Source organism: Pituophis catenifer, unplaced genomic scaffold, assembly GCF_029215685.1.
Source record: "Pituophis catenifer annectens isolate HBS135680 unplaced genomic scaffold, rPitCat1.0.hap2 SCAF_8, whole genome shotgun sequence".
NCBI lineage: Eukaryota > Metazoa > Chordata > Lepidosauria > Squamata > Colubridae > Pituophis > Pituophis catenifer.
In genome coordinates, this window is record NW_027256888.1 from 4,848,477 (window position 1) to 4,869,462 (window position 20,986).

At 42.5% G+C, this 20,986-nt stretch overlaps 1 protein-coding gene across 1 annotated transcript in view; it reads right to left on the reverse strand.

Annotated features, from left to right (window-relative positions):
- The window catches only part of KLF3 (KLF transcription factor 3), a 41,009-nt gene that overhangs the window by 11,619 nt on the left and 8,404 nt on the right, over window positions 1-20,986 (reverse strand). Inside the window, exon 2 of the mRNA XM_070948881.1 lies at window positions 856-939. Within this exon, the coding sequence (XP_070804982.1) occupies window positions 856-912 (57 nt within the window). The 5' untranslated portion in view covers window positions 913-939. The remainder of the gene's footprint in view (window positions 1-855; window positions 940-20,986) is intronic.

Here is a 20,986-nt window from a genome sequence, read left to right on the forward strand (position 1 = left end):
CTAAAGTGGGACTAGAACTCCCAGTCTCCTGTTTCTAGGCCAGCAGCAACTTAATCACTACACTAAATTGGCTTCTATTCTTTGTCATACCCATAGATGTTTTTGTTTTGTCGCTGTCTCTTAATCCAAATATTGTATTGCAAATCTACGTCTCTGCTGAAGCAACAATGTCTGGAAACAGGTAACGCTTTTTAATACCCGCAGTAAGTAAGTTTTGATGTACGGGACCGCCTGCTATGGGACCGCCTGCTACCACCAATAGCCTCCCACCGGCCAGTACGCTCCCATAGAGAGGGGCTCCTCCGGGTGCCGTCGGCCAAACTATGTCGACTGGCGGCCCCTAGGGGGAGAGCCTTCTCTGTGGGGGCACCTACGATCTGGAACGAGCTCCCCTCGGAGATATGGAGGATCCCGGATCTGTGCACCTTCTGTCGCACGCTCAAGACTTTCTTATTTCATCAAGCTGGCCTGGCCTAAATCTTCTCCCCTTTTAAATGTAAATTTTAATTTGTTTTTAAATTATTGGGTATTTTAAATTTGTCTCAGCCAAATTATTTAATTCATTTTTATTCTATTTTAAATTTTTGTATTTATGTGTTTTATTCTGTGGCTGTTCACCGCCCTGAGTCCTTTGGGAGTAGGGCGGTATATAAATCCAATAAAAAAAAAAAAAGGAAAATAAATCCAATTTATTTGTTATAAATGCTCAGAACGCATATTTGGTCACCTCTACCCTGTTTTTAATCTTGCATCTTTCAGAACCGGAAAAAAAGAATGTGAATGGTATTGCACACAGCCTTATTACAATGTCATGAGAATAAATATTTAACATTTATATTCTTTTTAAATACTGACCACTGGAATTGGCTCCATTGCTTCTTGTTTGATAGGGACGGGGTCAAACATTAACATTTTCTTTCGAGATAAATAGCTTGGATTCTAAAAACAGGGGGGAGAAAAGTACAACGGTTGTAATTTTCATTTTACATCACTTCAATATGGGATTAACAAACGGTATTTCAATTGTGGATTACAGCAAAAACCAGACTAAAGACATTTTCAAAAACTAAAAACATTTTCTGCAGGGTTTCTGAGTTTATGATGCCAACGTGTTCAAATTCTAAACCCAAGATCCTTTAAAAAGCATGATTACAACATGACGTTTTGGAATAAGGACACACATTTTAAAACAATGTTTTGAATACTCATGAGTCATAAGTGTGAAAACTGGTCATGTGATGACCCAGGACACGGCACAGAGATAACACAAACAGCTAGCAGTTCAAACAGCTCCTTTATTGCTCCAAATCTCCCCCAAATGCTCTCACGTTTCTGGCAAGTCCCAGAGCAGAGTGAGAACAAACCCCCACACAAACCTCAAGCAGCCTCTGGCTGCAATTAATCCAGCCCAGCGCTATCTGCCCCAAGGCTGCACGGCAATAAATCCCAAATGTATTTGGCAAAACAAGAGCCAGGCAAGGAGTTCAGGGAGCAGAAGATCCAGATAATTAGTCCAGAACACCAACAAGGAATGCAAGGACTCTTGGCAAGTTCAAACGTCAGCACACAACACTTCATGAACTCAGAGTTTGTTCCCGACAAATGCCCCTCCCCATGGCGTCTCCTTAAGTCTCATTCCCCAGGTGCTCCTGGTGAAACTAGGTGGGGCACTCTCCTCGCACGTGGCCTTCTCTGCCTGCACTGATCCCGCCTTCTCTGCACTCTCTTAGCCCTTGCTCCTTGTCTGAGCCCTGTCTCTCCATCCTGCCTACAGGCCTTGCTAACTCCGAACAGCCTTGCCTGGCCTGACTCTGCCCTTCCCCAGTTTCCTCCAAGGCCAACCAGAGCTGCCCTCTCACTCGCTGGAAGGAGGGGAGGCATGTCAGGTCATAAGTCACTTTTTTCAATGCTGCTGTAACTTTGAACGGTCACTAAAAGAATGGTTGTAACTCCAGGACCACCTGTATCACTATGTATTGGTTTATAATAGATTAAAAACGAATCCATCATATGGGTAGACCTCGACTTACGACAGTTCATTTAGTGACCGTTCCAAGTGACAGCGGGCACTGAAAAAAGTGGCTTGCGACCACTTTTCACAGTTACAACCTTTGCAGCATCCCCATGATCACATGATCAAAATTCAGATGCTCGGTCATCGGTTCACGCTTATGACTGTTGCTATGTCCCAAGGTCATGCAATCAATCCCCTTTGGCGACCTTTTGACCTGCAAAGGTCCATGGGGAAGCCAGGTTCACTTAACAATCAGGTTATAGTAATGTGTCAACGGCAGAGACTCACTTAATAAATGTAGCAAGAAAGGTCGTAAAATGGGGGAAAAAAAGCTCACTTAACAAACACCTCACTTAACAACCGAAATTTTGAGGTCAATTATGGTTGTAAGTCTAGGACTAGCCATATTCTTTCTCTCTCTCTCTCTCTCTTACACACACACACACACACACACACACACACACACACACTATCATTGCTAACTTGAAAGCAGGAATTGGCCCAATTTTTTTCCTGGTGGAGGCATCACCCCAAATTTGAAGGTCAGAGTTTTAAATAAATGGAAATAACCCAAGTACTGTCATCTTGAAACCGACTTCTTGAATTATGAAAGGTGAAACCAAAGGGGGTTGTGATTTTATTTGCAAAACACCGCAAACAGCTCTTCCAAAATGAGTGTGCCAAACATTATCTAACACCGCTCCAGCACTCTTAACTTTTGCAGAACTTCAAATTATACAACTACCGTGTTTCCCCGAAAATAAGACCCTGTCTTATATTTTTTTGAACCCCGAAATAAGCGCTTGGCCTTATTTTCGGGGAGGTCTTATTATTTTGGGGCACGGGGAGGAAACCAGAGGAAATGGCGGGGACCGGCTGTGCATGTGTTTAAATATTTTCGGGGAGGGCTTATTTTCAGGAAGGGCTTATTTTAGTGCATGTGCTCAAAAGCCCAATTGGGCTTATTATCAGGGGATGTCTTATTTTCAGGGAAACAGGGTATTGTCCATTATGTTGCATGGGGGAGTCCGCCCCATATGACCACAGCTGAGCCAAAATTTATGTTGCTAAGTGAGACATTGGTGAAGTGACTCTTGCTCCATTTTACGACTGTTCTGGTCCCGTTGGTTAAGTGAATCACCGCAGTTGTTAAGTTAGCAACCTGGTTGTTAAGTGAATCTGGCTTCTCCGTGGACTTGGCTTGTCAGAAGGTCGCAGGAGAGGATTGTGTGATCTTGGGACACAGCAACCGTCATAAATGTGAGTCAGTTGACCAGTATCCAAATGTAAATCACGTGACCATGGGGATGCTGCAATGGTCATTAAGTGTGAAAAATGGACATAAGTCACTTTTTTTCAGTGCAGTTGTAACTTTGAACAGTCACTGCGCAAATTGTTGTAAGTTGAGTTACAGCGACACTGAAAAATGTGACTTATGACCATTTTTCAGTTACAACCATTGCAGCATCCCCATGATCATGTGATCAAAATTCAGACGCTTGGCAACTGACTCATATTTATGACCTCTGCCTAAGATCATGTGTGATCTCCTTTTGCGACCTTCTGATGAGCAAAGTCCATGGAAAAGCCAGATTCACTTAACAACCGGGCTACTAACCTATCGACTGCAGTGCCTCAATTAACAACTGAGGTTGTAAAACCGGGCAAAACTCACTTAACAAATGTCTCGCTTAACAACAGAAATTCTGGGCTGAGTGGGAGTCGTAATTTGAGGACTACCTGTATTCAGCCGTTCACAGGAGATAATTTATTTGCATCCATAGGTGGCGCTAGAAATGAATAAAAACCAACACATGATAATTATCAATTTTTGAATTCCGTTCAGGATGTCGGCCAATAAATTAAAAATCATTTTCAACTGGGCATTTTTGAAATTAAAAATGCAAGCTCAGAAGATCCCAAGTATAACATGATTAATCGCAAGGTATGCGCCTTTTATAAAACACTAAGCGAACCTATAATCGATTTATAATATAATCATGTATTATAATCACTCTGATATATTAATTTAAGCTAAGAAAGATGAATGGAAAACAGAATTGATGCCAAATATCTCCAGAATTCTGCTGGCTCATGGTATGTTTTCATCTGGTTTTATAAACCTACTTTGTCCATAATGTCTAACTATGAAGAATATCTGTATTTATGATTTTCGCAAATATTTATATGTTTTCACTATACAGGTAGTCTCGACTTATGCCCACAGGTGAGTCCAAAGTTTATGTTTTTAAGGGAGGCATTTGTTAAGTGAGTTTTGCCTGGTTTTAGGACCTTTCTGGCCTCAGTTGTTAAGTGAATCACCGCAGTGGATACGTTAGTCACCCGGTTGTTAAGTGAATCTGGCTTCCCCACTGACTTTGCTCGTCAGAGGGTTGCAAAAGGGGCAGAGGTGGGATTCAGCCGGTTTGAACCAGTTTGGGATGTTAATTTTATGTCCGGTTCGATGACCTAGTAGTTCCAATGACTGGCTGGCTCCGACCCACCCCAAAGTCCCCATGCAGCCTGTTTTGGATTTCAGGTAAGTGCAGGGGGTGCATGGAACCTGGGAAGGTGGAAAACAGGCCCACCACAGCCCGGTTTTGCTCCCAAGAGGCTGCAGTGAGGCCTACTAGGCCCAAAACGGGGCACAGGAGTGTGTGCAGTGCAGCCCCCACGGAGCAAAAATGGCCCGTTTTTGCTCCCAATAGGCTGCAGGGAGGCCTACTAGACCCAAAACGGGGCGCGGAGGGGCGGCGTTCCCCATGTGGCCTGTGCTTGCTCCCAGGGGGGTACAGGAGGCCGAGTGCTGCCTGCCACACCCTCTGGCCACGCCCATCATGGCCACGCTCACCCAGACGGTCATTACGGCAGAGAATCGATTGTAAATTTATTTGAATCCCACCGCTACTCCCCGATTAGAAAAACTTAAGAGTAAAATACTTTAAAATTCATACTTGCTGATTTAATAGCTAGTCGCCGGTATGAGTTTTTGCCAAATTTTAAGACAAAAGAACAGCCAATTGGACGTCACCCTTAGGGTGGAACAACATCAGGCTAGAAACTGGGAGGTTGTGGGTTCTAGTCCTGCTTCGGGCACATATCACAATCGCATTTCTCTCAACCTTTTCAAGGAGGTGACTGGCAAACCCCTTCTGAAAAAAACTTTTGAGTAAATGCGGAAAGTTTTTGAAAATCAGAAATTATTATTTTTTTTTTAAAGGCGAAAGACTGCAGCTTTACCCCCTCCTGCGTTTCCAAGATGCTCTTTCCCTCAATGGGGTTTGTTTGTTGTTGTTGTTTTTTAAAGTCTATAATTACATTTTATTTATTTTTTTGCAATCGGGAGTTACGTTTTTTCAACTCCCCCAAGAAACAACTGAATGACATGCGGATTCAGCAATGTTCTTAAAAGTCAAATCAGTAGGCCAAGTTCAAAGAGAGAGGAACCCCCCCCCCCGATGCCCAACATTTTAGCTACGTAGAATTGTAGATAGCATTAATAAGAAATCAGATAATGAACCCTGCTCCCTTAAGAAAACAACCTTGGCCTTGCCTTGTGTTAAAAATAAAAATAAAAAAAATACAAAACTGCACAGTGTAACTTTTCCGTCTCCTCCCTGCTGCTCCACCCTGTGGAGTGAGGCCAAGGCAAAGCAACTTGTCCAAACAGGACATGGGTTGCGATAAGATTTTGCTCACGCCCTGTGCTAAGCGAAGAAATGGGATTTTTGTATGCAAATAAGGCCCAGGTATAAAGGTAAGAAAGGAACACAATCTAAGACAGTGATGGCTAACCTTTTTGCCGTCACGTGCCAGGAAGGGGGTGTGTGGCGGGGAAGGTTCGTGTGTGCACGTGCCCACATCCATAATTCTATGTGCCCCGTGCATGCGCACACGACCCCCCCTCCCCCCCGGCTCCTGGCACACGATAGCCCAGTAGAATAAGAATAAGAATAAATTTATTTCTATACTGCCCTTCTCCCGAAGGACTCAGGGCGGTGTACAGCCTATTAAAAGCACAAGACAAACATCAATTAAAATAATTTAAAATTATTAAATAATTCGGCTCAATTTAAAACCCCAGAAATTTAAAACACTCAATTTAAAATTATTATGTTGATAGCCCGGCCTGGCGGAACAAAAGGGTCTTGAGTGCACAGCGAAATACCCGGAGGTCGGAAATCTTACGCACTTCCGAGGGCAGTTCATTCCACAGGGCTGGTAGGCCCATTTTTCTTTCTCACCTGGCTCCAGATCCTCTCTATGCATCTGGGGAGTTGGAAAACGGGTTGTTTCGGGCCTCCGGAGGGCCTCCAAGGGAGTGGGGAAGGCTGTTTTCGCCCTCCCCAGATGCATAGAGAGGATCTGGAGGATATGGAGTGAGAAAGAAAAACGGGCCTTCCGCATCCCCCCCCCCAGGCCCTTCAGAGGCAGGAAACAGCCTGTTTCCCTACTTCTGGTGGGCCCAGAAGACCCAAAAATCAGTTGGCCTGCGCATACATGCACACCGGAGCTGAGCTGGCGTGCCAGGCAACATGGCTCCACGTGCCATAGGTTCGTCACGGATCTAAGGCATAGGTCTGATAATCAGGAGAGAGAAAGTCGGGGATGGCCAAAAAAAAAAAAAAAAAAGATCCAGCAAAAGCAAGACGAGAAAAGAGATTTTATTTTATTTATTTGCGTGTGTGTGTGTCGTATATATATAGGAGTCCTCAACTTACGACCCCAACCGAGCCCAAAATTTCCACGGATAAGCGAGACAATTGTTAAGGGAGTTGCACGTCGTGTTTTATTGCCTTTTTTTTTTTTGCCACGGTTGTTGAACGAATCATCACCGTGTTGGTTAAGGCAGTGGTGCAGCCGTTAAGCGAATCTGGCTCCCCCCCCCCGATTGACTTGGCTTGTCGGAAGCCGGCTGGGACGTTTACAAATGGCGATCACGTCATAAATACATAAACACCATAAAATGCCTGAACTCTTGATTACTTGACAGTGGGGACGCTTAGGCATGTTTTCTAAGCCACACGCACGCACGCACGCAAGCCATGCGTGCGAGCAAAGCGCATGCTCGGAAGCCCGCACACATGCATGGAAGGTGTGCACTTGAGTGAAGTGAGCATATGTGCTCACATTTTCGGTGCGCGGCGAACCGGTGGTAAAATTATGTGCAACCCACCTTTGATCCAGACTGCAATCTTGATCGTTCTCTTGCTTGCTTGCTTCTACAATACCCCAAATGTTTCTGTAAATACATTTTGCTTAATTCCCATTTTCACAGGAGAAAGGAAGGAAGAAGGAACTCCTTCCAATTGCGTTGTGAAATTCACTTATTTATTGCTGTCAAACTTCCTAGCCAGGTTTCTTTTATTCATAGCTGATGCTCACCGAGAAAAAGATCCTGGTTTCCCTTGAACCTTTTTCTAGCGTGCGATCGCAGCTTAAAATTCAGAAACACGGTGCCTAAAAATTCAAAGAAAGATGATGGCTTGTTCCAAACTCTATAATTCAATGCCGGGTCTCTTGAGGTTAAAATTTGAAGTCTCACTGAAAACCAGACAAACTCTTTCTGAGTAAATTTTTGAGATTCTGCAAGTGTCAAACGTAATGGAATTACTGCAACAAACGAACTGTGTTAAAAATCATAGATCGACTTATTTTAAACTCTTATCACCCCGAGCAAGCAATACAAGCTAACTTAAAAAAATAAAATAAAAATTAGTCCATCCGCTAAGCTATCTATTCCATTCATGTTTCATTTCGGAAGAACGAAAACATTCTTTAACCTGAGAAATTACATAGTTAGGATTTTGAGTCAAAATTCCTCCACCGATCTTGAATGCAGCGGAACAGAAGAAACAAAGAATCCGTTTGTTTGTGCATGCTATGCTCCCATTGTGTCTTTGTGATCTAATTAGATCCTTCCCGTTTGTAGTACTAGTTTTGTGAGAACAAAAGATCTATTATCACAGAGGTCCCTAATCCCCCCTCCAGGGCTGCAGGCCACGTCTGGGTCTTGAGCTCTGGTGGAACCATCCCTCTCCATCCCCTTGCCAGTCCACGAAGCTGAAAACATTGGGGAACTCTGCATTAGCGCAAAGAAATTGATGAACAATACAATGCAATTGACACTTCTATGTCAATCTCCCTTGTCCTCATTCTGATGCAAACTGTTACAAATCATATAATTTCTGACTTCATGGACATTAAGGAATTAACAACGATTTCTTAAAAGGGGGCTCAGCCAGTGGTGAGATTCAAATTATTTTACTACCGGTTCTGTGGGAATGGCTTGGTGGGTGTGGTGTGGCTTGGTGGGCGTGGCTTGGTGGGCCTGGCAGGGGAAGGATACTGTAAAATCTCAATTCCTTCCCCACTCCAGGGGAAGGCATAATCCCCATTTCCTCCTGATCAGCTGGGATTCGGGAGGCAGAGAATAGATGGGGATGGGTCCAGTCTCAGAGGTGGTATTTACCGGTTCTACGAACTACTCAAAATTTCCGCTACCGGTTCTCTAGAACTGTCAGAACCTGCTGAATACCACAGCCCAGAATTCTTATGTAACCACAACAGTGGTGGGTTGTCCCCGGTTTGGACCGCTTCGCAAGAACCGGTAGTAAAACCGGCGGGAGGCCCCGCCCACTGCCCCGGATGTCATCATCAGCGATCTGTGCATGCGCACAAGCAAGGCACGTGTGTGAATGAAGCGAGCGCATGCACGTGATCCCATTGCGAATCGGTAGTAAAGGTAAATAGAACCCACCCCTGAGCCACAAGCAGAGTAAATTCAACCTCTCTTGAATTCTACTTATCTAACTCTAATCAGGTGATGGCCATTAGTTGAGAAGATTCCTGTGCATAGGTTGTTTAGCAATAAATCAGTTTAATTGGACCTTTGATGTCAGACAGGTTCTCTTTAGTTCTGCTACCTGTGGTTTAGACCTCAGGGGTCCTTCATGACTGGTGAATATCTTGAGGGAGGTAAAGGAAACTGATTCAGGAACTGAATGCATATGTGAGAGAGAAGGTGGCCTTGTCTGTTTTGAAGATAAAGCTGGGATGGTCTCTTCTCAAGAAGCCATTGCTCAACTCAACAACAGTAGGTAAATATTTTCCTGTCTGCAATCTCCCATTTTTTTTAGGGAAAGTTGTTGAAAACGTGATGGATCTGCAATTGCAGAAGAATTTTAGTTACAACTGTTACAAATTCTGTATATAACCCAACAGAACAGACAGTGCACAGTCCACATGTGGTTTTCTGCTTAACTGCCAGAAGGAAGCAGGAAATCTTATTCAGAGGGAAGACATAGCACATATACCATAGATGCAACTACAAACCTATAAACACTGCCATCTACTGATTGAAGAGTATATATCTCTACTGAACATTGCTGTAGTTGTATAAAATCCATGAAATTCCACCAGTAAGTCTTAATGGTTACGGGGTTAAAATACTGTCCCCCCTTTTTCTCTTTTTAACTTTCCTACTGAAAGATGGGGACATAAGCCTCTCTGAGTCATTTTAGCCTAGAATAGCTTATAAATCAAGTTAGTAAGTAAGCAAACAAAAATCTTCCAAGTTTAAATCTATGAAACATTGCTAAGAGCGTCCGGCCAGTTCTGAGAGACAAAGAATTCCTTATCGGAGCAGAAAGTTATCTGGCTTCCTGTCTTAAGCTTCAGCTTTCAGAGAGAAACACAGCTACGAAAGAGAACAAGATTAAAAAGGCAGACATTCAAAAGCAAATGAAGTACAGATAATTCTCAATTTGCAACAGTTCGGAGTTACGATGGCACTGGAAAAAAAGTGATTTATGACCATTTTTTACACTTACAACCTTTGTAGCAGCCCCACTCCAAAGTGATCAAAATTCAGATGCTTGGCAACGGGTTCTTACTTATGACCGTCGCTGTGTCCCGAGGTCATGTGATCTCCTTTTGCGACCTTTTGACAAGCAAGACTCACTCAACGACTGCGTTACTGCGTTTTTATTGTTTTATATCATACATTTCCTTTCTATGTTGACCCGTGTGCTCTCCACATGTCCAAGATGTTAACATGCGAACGTACAAACATCATCATCATCGTCGTTATAGTCATATATACATGAACAAATATGCAGTAACGTATAAACAGATATGCGATAACATCCATCATATTATAACATATATTGTCTTCCATTATGTTGTCGATTACATAACCATCAAGTAAAATAAAAAATTACCCATCTGTTTTCCTTTCTCATATATACCATATTTTACCCAATTTTACAACGACAGTCCATCCCTTTCCGTCTTTCTTCTCCTTCCCTCCCTTTCCTTCTCCCCTCCACTTCTCTCTCCTTCCCTCTTTCCTTCTCCTCCCCTCCCCTCTCTCCTTCTCCTCTCCCCTCTCCTCCCTTTTCCTCTCCTCCTCTCCCTTCTCCTCTCTTCCGCTTCCCTCTCCTTCCCTTTCTCCTACTCCTCTCCTCCTATCCACTTCCTTCTCTTCTTTCCCCTCTCTACTTCCCTCTTCTTCCCTCTCCTTTTCTCCCAACCTTTCTCCCCTCCCTTCCTCTCCTCTCGATTTCAGTACTAACTTCAGTGATTCACTTAACAACTGTGGCAAGAAAGGTCGTAAAACGGGTCAAAATTCACTTAACAAATGTCTCACTGAACAACAGAAATTTTGGCCTCAATTGTGGGTGTAAGTTGAAGACTACCCGTATATCGAATGGTATAGGGTTTTCCCTCCCTCTCCTTCAAAGCAGAGAAGAAAGAACTGCTTTAATCCATTTATTAAAAAGTTTTGATTCAAAAAAGATATTCATGCAAATGCAGGTGGCTTTTTATTAAGAGTCAGGATTTATAGGCAAGGTGTGTGAAGTGGTTTTGATGCAGGAACATATGGAGAAATTTCAGTGGTGGGATTCAACTGGTTTAATAACCAGTTTGGTAAGCGGGCGATTTGTGCACACATGCAGTGTTGAAAAATTGCTTATTTTAAGCGCAAAACCTAACCTTCTATTCACTTACGCCAGTGAGTAAAACAGCTGAGGCGCGGGAATCCACTTGCCGCGCAAATCAGCTGAGCTGAAAAACATGAAAATATAGGACAGAATAGGGCAGGGGTGGGTGGGCGGGGCCAACAGGCTGAATCCCACCAATGAGAAATTTCCACGGGAATATGACAGACTAGATGTCCATGGCAGTTCAAAATGGCAGCCTTATCCCTTCCTCCCCACATTTGGTTCCATATACAAAATGTCCCAAAAAATCTCAAGAGATTTCCGTGTTTCCACACGAGATCTCCCAAGCTGTCAAAATCGAGATTCCTAAAAAAAAATCTTGATTTGGGTGGTTTTCAAATCTACAAATACGTAAAAATGTACTCTTTTTTTTTTTTTTAAATTACAGTTATATTTTCGTAGCAGAAAAATCTTGTCACATTTCTTCCATTTCTCTCCAGGCCATTGTCCAATTTCAGTGACAAAGTGAAGGGAACGGGACTTCAACCAACCGAGAAACTTAATATTTGGCTGTTGCTTTCAAAGGATCTTTTTCTCCTTATGCTGTATAATCCTAAAACTCTTTTGATTGCGAGTTGACCGCTAGCCCTGATCGAGTATAAAAAAGACAAACTACAGGTATTAAAACAATCACCAAAAAATTGAGTCTAAATCAGTGTTGGGTTCCTCCCGGTTCGGCCCGGTTCCACCGAGCCAGTAGCGGTGACAATACGTCACCAAAACGGTTCTGTCCCCCCACCCCCTGCCCCCCGTTATTCTTACCTTTTATTTGGCCCCACCCCCAATCTATTGCTGCCTCCTGAGTTCCAGCTGATCTGCTAGAAGGAAAAAAGCTGTTCAAACTCTTGTTGCAGGGCTTCAAAGGGCCGCCCTACAGCTGATCAGTGTTAAAAGGCAGTGTGCTGGTAGACCAGTGCCTCCAAAAACAAATGAGTAGATCGATGCCTGCAAAAACAAATGAGTAGACCGGTACAGCTCTGCAAGCAGTTAAAAGCCTAGTAGATCAGTACCTCTGCTAAATCCTAAAGAATTGTCACATGACCATCAAGCCACGCCCACAAAATAAGCCACGCCCACAGAACCGATAGTAAAAAAATGTAGAACCCACCCCTGGTCTAAATGGTGCTCCCAACAATTCACACCTCAAAATAAGGTGCGTTTTCGGACATTTCTAAACATTTCCTCTCCATTTTTCTTAAAAACAGCCGAATTCTGAATAAGCAAGCCAAAACAAAGTACGGGGTAGTCCTTGACTTATCACTGCAATTGAGCTCAAATTTGACTCATTTTATGACCTTTCTTGCCACAGTTGTTAAGTGAATCACCGCAGTTGTTAAGTTAGTAACCCAGTTATTAAGTGAATTCCTCATTGGTCAGAAGGTCGCAAAAGGGGTGACCCTGGGACACGGCAACTGTCATAAATATGAGTCAGCTGCCGAGCGTCTGAATTTTGATTGTGGGGATTTTGCCACAGTCGTAAGTGAGAAACAGCCGTAAGTCAATTTTTTTCAGTGCTGTTGTAACTTTTAATGGTCACTCGACGAACAGTTGTAAATTGAGGACTATCTGCACTCACATTTTAGTGTAATACAACTTTAGCAGAACTGAGTACCCCGTTTCCCCAAAAATAAGACCCAACCGGAAAATAAGTCCCAGCATGATTTTTCAGGATGCTCGTAATATAAGCCCTACACCCCAAAATAAGCCCCAGTTAAGATTGTCAGCCAAATGGATGCATTTAGTACCATATTTCCCTAAAAATAAGACCTAATCAGAAAATAAGCCCTAATGTGTCTTTTGGAGCAAAAATTAATATAAGACCCAGTCCAGGGGTGAAATGCTCCTGGTTCGGACCGGATCACCCGATCCGATAGCGATGGAGGCGGGTGGTTCGGAGAACCGGTAGCAAAAATCCCTGCCCCCCCCACCATGCCCAGCTGAGCTGCACAATCATCAGAGGCTTTTTTTTTTTTACTTTTAAAAGCATTTTTTCTACAACCTCTTCCGACCAAAAATGCTTTTAAAAGTAAAAAAAAAAGCCTCTGAGGATCGCGCGACTCAGCTGGTATCGTCAGAGGCTTTTCAAAGCATTTTTTCCTGCAACCTCTTGGCCGAAGAGGTGGTAAAAAAAAAATGCTTTGAAAAGTCTCTGACAATCCCAGCTGACTTGCCTGATCGGCAGAGAGGCTTTTCAAAGCATTAGAAAAAATGCTTTGAAAAGGTAAAAAAAAAAAGAAAAGTTGGCCACGCCCACCCAGTCACATTACACCCCCCCAAGCCACACCCACAGAACCGATAGTAACAAATTTTACATTTCACCCCTGACCCAGTCTTATTTTTGGGGGAAACACGGTAGTTCAAACACAAGCTGAATATTAAACAGCAATCGTCCAATAAGCATTACAAAATTACAAATTTGTGTTTCCTAGAACGATAAATCGTTCACATTACCCCATCCCTTTAATTAATTAATTAAGATATTAAGATATAAGAAGGGAGGGCCTTCTCTGTGGGGGCACCTACCCTCTGGAATCAGCTGCCCCCAGAGATAAGGAGAATCCAAGACCTCGGTGCCTTCTGACGTGCCCTTAAAACTTTCTTTTTTCAGCAAGCCGGGCTGGCTTAATATATTTTTTTAAATATTTTTAATTGGTTTGTTATTTTAAATTGGGCCCAAATTAATATATATCTTTTTAATTGTTTTTAATGTTTGTATTGTATATTTTTTATCCGGCTGTACACCGCCCTGAGTCCCTCGGGAGAAGGTGCGGTATATAAATTCGAAATACAATAAAATAAATAAATAAAATGTCAAAGCTAATGCAAGTAGACCACTGCAGAAAACGCCAGGAGCAAAAGGCCTCCAAGGGACGGGAGGTCGAAACGACACAAGATGGCAGCTGCAACTGTGCCACCGAAGCCTGGCTTTCTTTTATGTGGGTCATCACACTTACAAAAAGAAGGTTTGATTACGAAGGAAAGAAACTCCGATCACTCCTCCCAGCTTCCTTGCAGCCAATTTCATCCTTCCAGCACAATTATTGCTTAACTCATTGTAAGCCGCCCTGAGTCTCCGGAGAAAGGCGGCATATAAATCAAATTTAAAAAAAAAATTAATTAATCCCCCATTTTATGTCAACTTTGTGGATATCGCAAAGCTCGATAGAACCCGCTTAAGCAGAAGAAGGGTTTTGAGTGGCGGGTGCTTCAAATTCATTCCCGTCAACGGGGGAGGGGCGGGGGGGGGGGGAAACGGGGACACAGAACCAACAAAAGTCGCCTGAAGTCAGAAACCGATCAAAAATTTCATGCTCTTGATATGAGTAAGATGGGAAAATCCGAGAAGAGGCAATGTACCAATAATGAAAAGAAACAAACAAGAAACGAGAGACAAAGAAAGAACATGATGATTTTTTTTTTTAAAACAACAACAACGATCCGATGAACTCGGGATGTTTCCCGCCCCCAAAAACCAGAACGCCTTAAGCTATTAAGCTGCTTGTAATAAACATCACTTTTTATAAGCTTTACTTATAATTAATGTTTGCATTTAAAGTCCCTAGCAGTAGCTCTGTGTTTTGTTCCTATCACTGTTACGTTGGATCGTCTTGGATCATATAAACAATGGCTATTATAAACCCCTATATAAGGAAAGCTTGGCCCTGGATAGCATAGAGAAGATTTAAATTTATTCCTCAGACTAGCCCTGCCAAATATCAAATTATGGACTGGAATCAACTACTTCTTTGGAATGAAAACACTTCCGTGTTGGCTGCAGTGAATCTGTCTCTTCGTAAAGCACTTCCTCTGACTAAGAGCATTAAAGTTGCAATAAAGCACAGATTTACAGCTTAAATCCAACCAAGATGGTTAACAGAAATACACCATCTTTTTTTCTGATTCATGTTCCCTGAATCAGTGGAAAACACAAATCGGCCACAATTCTGCAACCCAACAAGACAGACACAGACTTCAGAGGATCATTAGAACGGCAGAAAAAAACATGGCTACCAACCTGCCTTCCATGGAGGACCTGTATACTGCACGAGTCAAAAAGAGGGCTGGGAAAATATTTACAGACCCCTTGCATCCTGGACGTAAACTGTTTCAACTCCTACCCTCAAAATGACGCTATGGAGCACTGCACACCAGAACAAGTAGACACAAGAACAGTTTTTTCCCCAATGCCATCACTCTGCTAAACAAATAATTCCCTCAACACTGTCAAACTAGTTACTAAGTCTGCATTACTATTAATCTTCTCATTGTTTCCACCACCCATCTCCTTCCACTTATGACTGTATGACTGTAACTTTGTTGCTGGTATCCTTACGATTTATATTGTTTCCTGATTGCTTACTTGTACCCTATGACTATCATTAAGTGTTGTACCTTATGATTCTTGAGGAACGTATCTTTTCTTTTATGTATACTGAGAGCATATGCACCAAGACAAATTCCTTGTGTGTCCAATCACACTTGGCCAATAAAGAATTCTATTATTCTATTCTATTCTATTCTATTCTATTCTATTCTATTCTATTCTATTCTATTCTATTCTATTCTATTCTATTCTATTCTACTCTACTCTACTCTACTCTACTCTACTCTACTCTACTCTACTCTACTCTACTCTACTTCTATTCTATTCTATTCTATTCTATTCTATTCTATTCTATTCTAGTCTATTCTAGTCTATTCTAGTCTAGTCTAGTCTAGTCTATTCGGAAGGCAATGGGTATCGGCGATATCCAAATCTCTGTTAAATTCAAATGTACTTAATGTTCATAAAATTCGCCTACCTTATATACATTTGTGTATTCTCCATAATTTATCCATTTGACACAAGTTTATACAATACAGGTGACCCTCCACTTACGACAGTTCATTTAGTGACCGTTCAATATTACAACGGCACTGAAAAAGTGACTTTTTCCTCACACTTATGACCACCAAAGCATTCCCATGGTCACATGATTAAAATTCAGATGCTGGGCAATTGACTCGTATTTATGACAGTTGCGGTGTCCCGGGGTCCTGTGATCACCTTTTGCGACCTTCAAAGTCAAGGGGGAAGCCCAGATTCACTTAACAACCATGTTACTAACGTTAACAACTGCAGGGATTCACTTAACAACGGTGTCAAGAAAAGTCGTAAGCTTCACTTAACAAATCTCTCTTTCAGCAACTGAAATGTCGTAAGTCAAGGACTACCTGGATTTATGAAAAATGCCCGGTCTTTTTTTTTCAAAGCAATTTTATTTGAGGGCAAAACCTAAATAGGATTTTATCCTTTATGCTTGAATGGGATTAATAATATAACCATTATCAATATTAATGGGATGAATACATTCAATATCTTTTGGACCAATCTCTCCACAACACGCATTAATATAAATTAATTAAGAGCCTTGGTAGTACAGGGGTTTAAGGCACCCTGTTATTAAGCTGGTTATTAAGACCAGCTGCCTGCAATTTCTGCTGGTTCGAATCTCGCCAAGGCTCAAGGTTGACTCAGCCTTCCATCCTTTCTAAGGTAGGTAAATTGAGGACCCAGTTTGTGGGGGCAATAAGCTGACTTTGTATAAATATACAAAAGGATGAAGGCTATTGCTGAGCACATTGTAAGCCGCCCTGAGTCTTCGGAGAAGGGCGGCATATAAATCAAATTTAAAAAAAAAAATTAAATAAATAAATAAATAAATAAATATTTTTTATATATATATATATATTTCAATTTATATACCGCCCTTCTCCCTGAGGACTCAGGGCGGTGCACAGCCAGAATTAAAAACATGAAATACAAATATTAAAAACAATTAAAATCTATATAAATTTGGCCCAAAAATTTAAAAAACCACAAACCAATTAAACATTTAAAAATTTTTAAAAATTTCTTCCTAAGCCAGCCCGGCTTGCTGGAAAAAGTGGGTTTTAAGGGCACTTAAGTGGGTTTAAATAACAGAAATGATAAATCTTTTTTTAAAAATTAGCAACAGTTATTGAAAAAACAAGAAATCTTCAAATAAGGGCCTCCTTAAACAAAATGGACAGACTCAACATTATCTCAAAGAGAAGTGTCAGTGCAAAAAGAGGACTGCAATGAAAGGACATGACAAAATTTCAGCGTCATGGAAGAAATACATTTTATACTGGCATTCGTGAAATCCTCGCCTTATAACCAGCTGCTTAAGAGACCAAAGTTACAACGGACATCCCCAGAGGTACTTATCGCCTGATTCTAAAATCCGATGGCCAGTGGCCTGTGCTTATGTGATCACACTTATGACTATTTGCAGAGTCCCGTGGACTCTGGTTTACGACAGCTTGGCCGATAATGGATACAAGTAGTCCTCACCTTATGTCCATAATAGACCCCCAAAATTTATGTTGCTAAGTGAGACATTTATGAAGTTGCCCCATTGTACGATTTCTCTTGCCACATTTGTTAAGCGAATCACTGAAGTTAATAACATGGTTGTTAAGTGGATCTGGCTTCCCCACTGATTTGGCTTGTCAGAAGGTCTCAGAAGGGGAATCCCATGACGACAGGATACCGCAACTGTCATAAACATGAGTCGGTGGCCAAGCATCTGAATTTGGATCCCGGGACTACGGGGATGCCATAACGATCGTGAGTGTGGAAAACGTTCATAAATCACTTTTTCCCCCCCACTGCCGTCGTAACTTTGAACGGTCAGTAAACGTAAATCCAGGACGACCTGAGGTGAAATGTTTTCAGAAAATGGCTATTTGCAACTTGCGGCAATCCTGCAAAATGGCTGCCCCAACATTCCAAGTTTGGGAAAAGAAGACGCGAGGTTGGTCGAGTCTCCATTCCGATTCATCTGATGGTCTTCAGACGACGTCTCTGGCCTTCCAAGTAGGCCCAATTGAGAGAGAGCCATTGTAGGGACTCCAGAAATGCTTGTTTAGGGTTGAAAAGTAAATTAACGCAATATTGACAGCACGACTATGTTTCTGTCTGTCTCGTCTTATACTAAAAAAAATAAAATAAAAAATCAGGTAGGTATTGTTTTGAGGGGTTTTTTTAAACTGTCTTTCTAAGTTGGCAATGTAACCTCCTTTTCTAATCACGCCTTAATCTTCCTTCCTTCCTTCCTTTCCTTCCTTCCTTTCCCCCATTATGCCTTTCTTCCTTTCATACATCCTTCCATACATACATGCATCCCATCCTCCCTCCCTTGTTCATTCTTTTCATTGTGTCTTCCTTCTTTCTATCCATCCCACCCTCTCATCCCTCCCTCCCTATTATGCCTTCCTTTCCTTCTTTCCATCCGACCCTCTCATCCCTCCCTCCCTTCCTATTCCTTCCTTCCTTCCCTCCCACCATTGTTTCTTCTTTTTCCCCATTATGCCTTCCTTCCTTCCTTCCTTCCTTCCTTCCATCCATCCATCCATCCCACCTTCTCGTCCCTCCCTCCCTTCTTATTCCTTCCTTTCCTTCCTTCCCTCCCTCCCACCATTGTTTCTTCTTTTCCCCATTATGCCTTCCTTCCTTCCTTCCATCCACCCATCCATCCTACCCTCTCCTCCCTCCCTTCCTATTCCTTCCTTCCTTTCCTTTCTTCCCTCCCTCCCTCCCACCATTGTTTCTTCTTTTCCCCATTATGCCTTCCTTCCTTCTGTCAGGTTTCGAGGTCGTCTCAAATAAATTGCATTTCAAACAAAGTCTTTGATGAAAAGCTTCCATTTATTAAGCACGACATTATAACTCCGACTCCATCGCAGCCAACACTGACTTCCAGACCCAAAACCCTCCCTTTCCGTTCCCCACTCCTCTGCACTCATTGGCCATCTTCCAAGTCACTCTACCCCTAATCTATTGCTCCAGCTCAAAGGAATTTCCCCCCTCCCATCCCATCTCCTACGGGATATTATCTCCAGGGAAAATAAGTAGGTGAAAAGTCAAACGTCCCTTTCCAGATGCCCCCGCTTCTCCTTCTTATGTCAGCACTAGAGTAAATGCAGCTTGAAGTGCTGACACCTTCCATCCATCCATCCATCCATCCATCCATCCATCCATCCATCCTACCCTCTCCTCCCTCCCTATTCCTTCCTTCCTTTCCTTTCTTCCCTCCCTCCCACCATTGTTTCTTCTTTTCCTCATTATGTCTTCCTTCCTTCCATCCATCCACCCATCTATCCATCAATCCATCCATCCTACCCTCTCCTCCCTCCCTTCTTATTCCTCCCTTCTTTTCCTTCCTTTCCTCCCTCCCACCATGATTTCTTCTTTTCTCCATTATGCCTTCCTTCCTTCTTTCCTTCCTTCCTTCCTTCCTTCCTTCCTTCCTTCCATCCATCCATCCATCCATCCATCCATCCATCCTACTACCCTCTCCTCCCTCCCTCCCTCCCTCCCTCACTTTCCCCAAATTCAGCTATAGATACCTTTATTCTGCCTATCCCTTCTGCAAAACCCTGGCTTAGAATGACAAGCACAAATAGCAACAAGCTACAACAAGCCCCAAATGCTACCTATTCTCTTTTGTACAGTTCAGAAAAAGAGTTATTTTGCTTTTTTGGGGGGTTACTTCCATGTTCAGTTTTTGGACTATTGCTACGCTTCACTTAAACAAGCCAATTTAGGCTCAAAGCTCTCTTCAGCTAAACATTGCTTATTGACTTGCAATTTGCCAGTCTTTTGGACTCAAAATGCTGTTTAAGTAACGTGAACTGCCCAAATTATGGTTTAGCACAGGAGTGTCCAACTTTGGCAACTTTTAAGACCTGTGGATTTTGACCCATAATTCCCCAAGCAGCCATGGCTGCCTGGGGAATTCTGGGAGTTGAAGTCCACAAGTCTTAAAAGTTGCCAAGGTTGGACACTCCTGGTTTTTAGTGTATCGTATAAATGGCCAGGAGAAAAAAAAAAAAAAAAGAATCCAGCTAACTGCACCACAAAGTTTTAGTGGGGAAATACGGCAATCCCCAAGTTTCAAATCAATTAGGTTAACAAACATCAGAAACTGTGGGAGAACAATCAACCCATGGAACAGAAGTTGCCTTCAGAAGTTGTGGGAGTTTCATCACTGGAGGCTTTCAAGAAGAGATTGGACTGCCCTCTGTCAAAAAATGGTGTAAGGTCTCCTACTTGGGCGGGAGATGGGGGTTGGACTAGATGACCCACAAGGTCCCTTCCAACTCTGTTAATCTGTTAAATCTGAAGTCAATTTTGCATCCAGGAAGAGCTTCACGTGACTGAATGGAGCAAGCAAGAGGCCGCGACACATGCGTGAATCAATCTCTATTAGACTACACCCATAATCTGATCTCCCTTCAATTACATCCTTTACCTATGATTCCTCAAGGATGTGATGAAGATTTTTTTTACTTCTTTGTGGGTCAAAGAAACAACACGGCAGTGCGATCCGGTGGCCACACCTGCCATCCTGACTTTTCTCACACACACATACACACCTTATAACCTGCTCAAATTCCTGTAAACATAGACACCTGCTACTCCACGTAAACTTCTTACTCTGGACCGGGACAGCACAGTGTAAAAGATACTACAGGTAATTCTCGACTTACCACCGCCATTGAGGCCATAATTTTGGTTACAAAGTGAGACCTTAGTTTTGCCCCATTTTACATCTTACACTCCACCGTTGTTAAGTGAATCATTGTACTTGCTAAATTAGTAACAGGGTTGTTAAGTGAATCATTGTACTTGTTAAATTAGTAACAGGGTTGTTAAATGGAACTGGCTTTCCCAATGACTTGGTTTGTCAGAAGCTTGCAAAAGGGGAAGCCATGACCACAGGACGCTGTGTCATAAATATGAGTTAGTGGCCAAATGTCCGAATTTGGATCCAGTGACCCAAAGGGATGTCGGCACGGTCACAAAGTGTGAAACGCGTTCATAAATCACTTTTTTTCCAGTGCTGTTGTAACTTTGAACGGTCCCTAAACCTAAATCCAGGACGACCTGTAGTGAAAT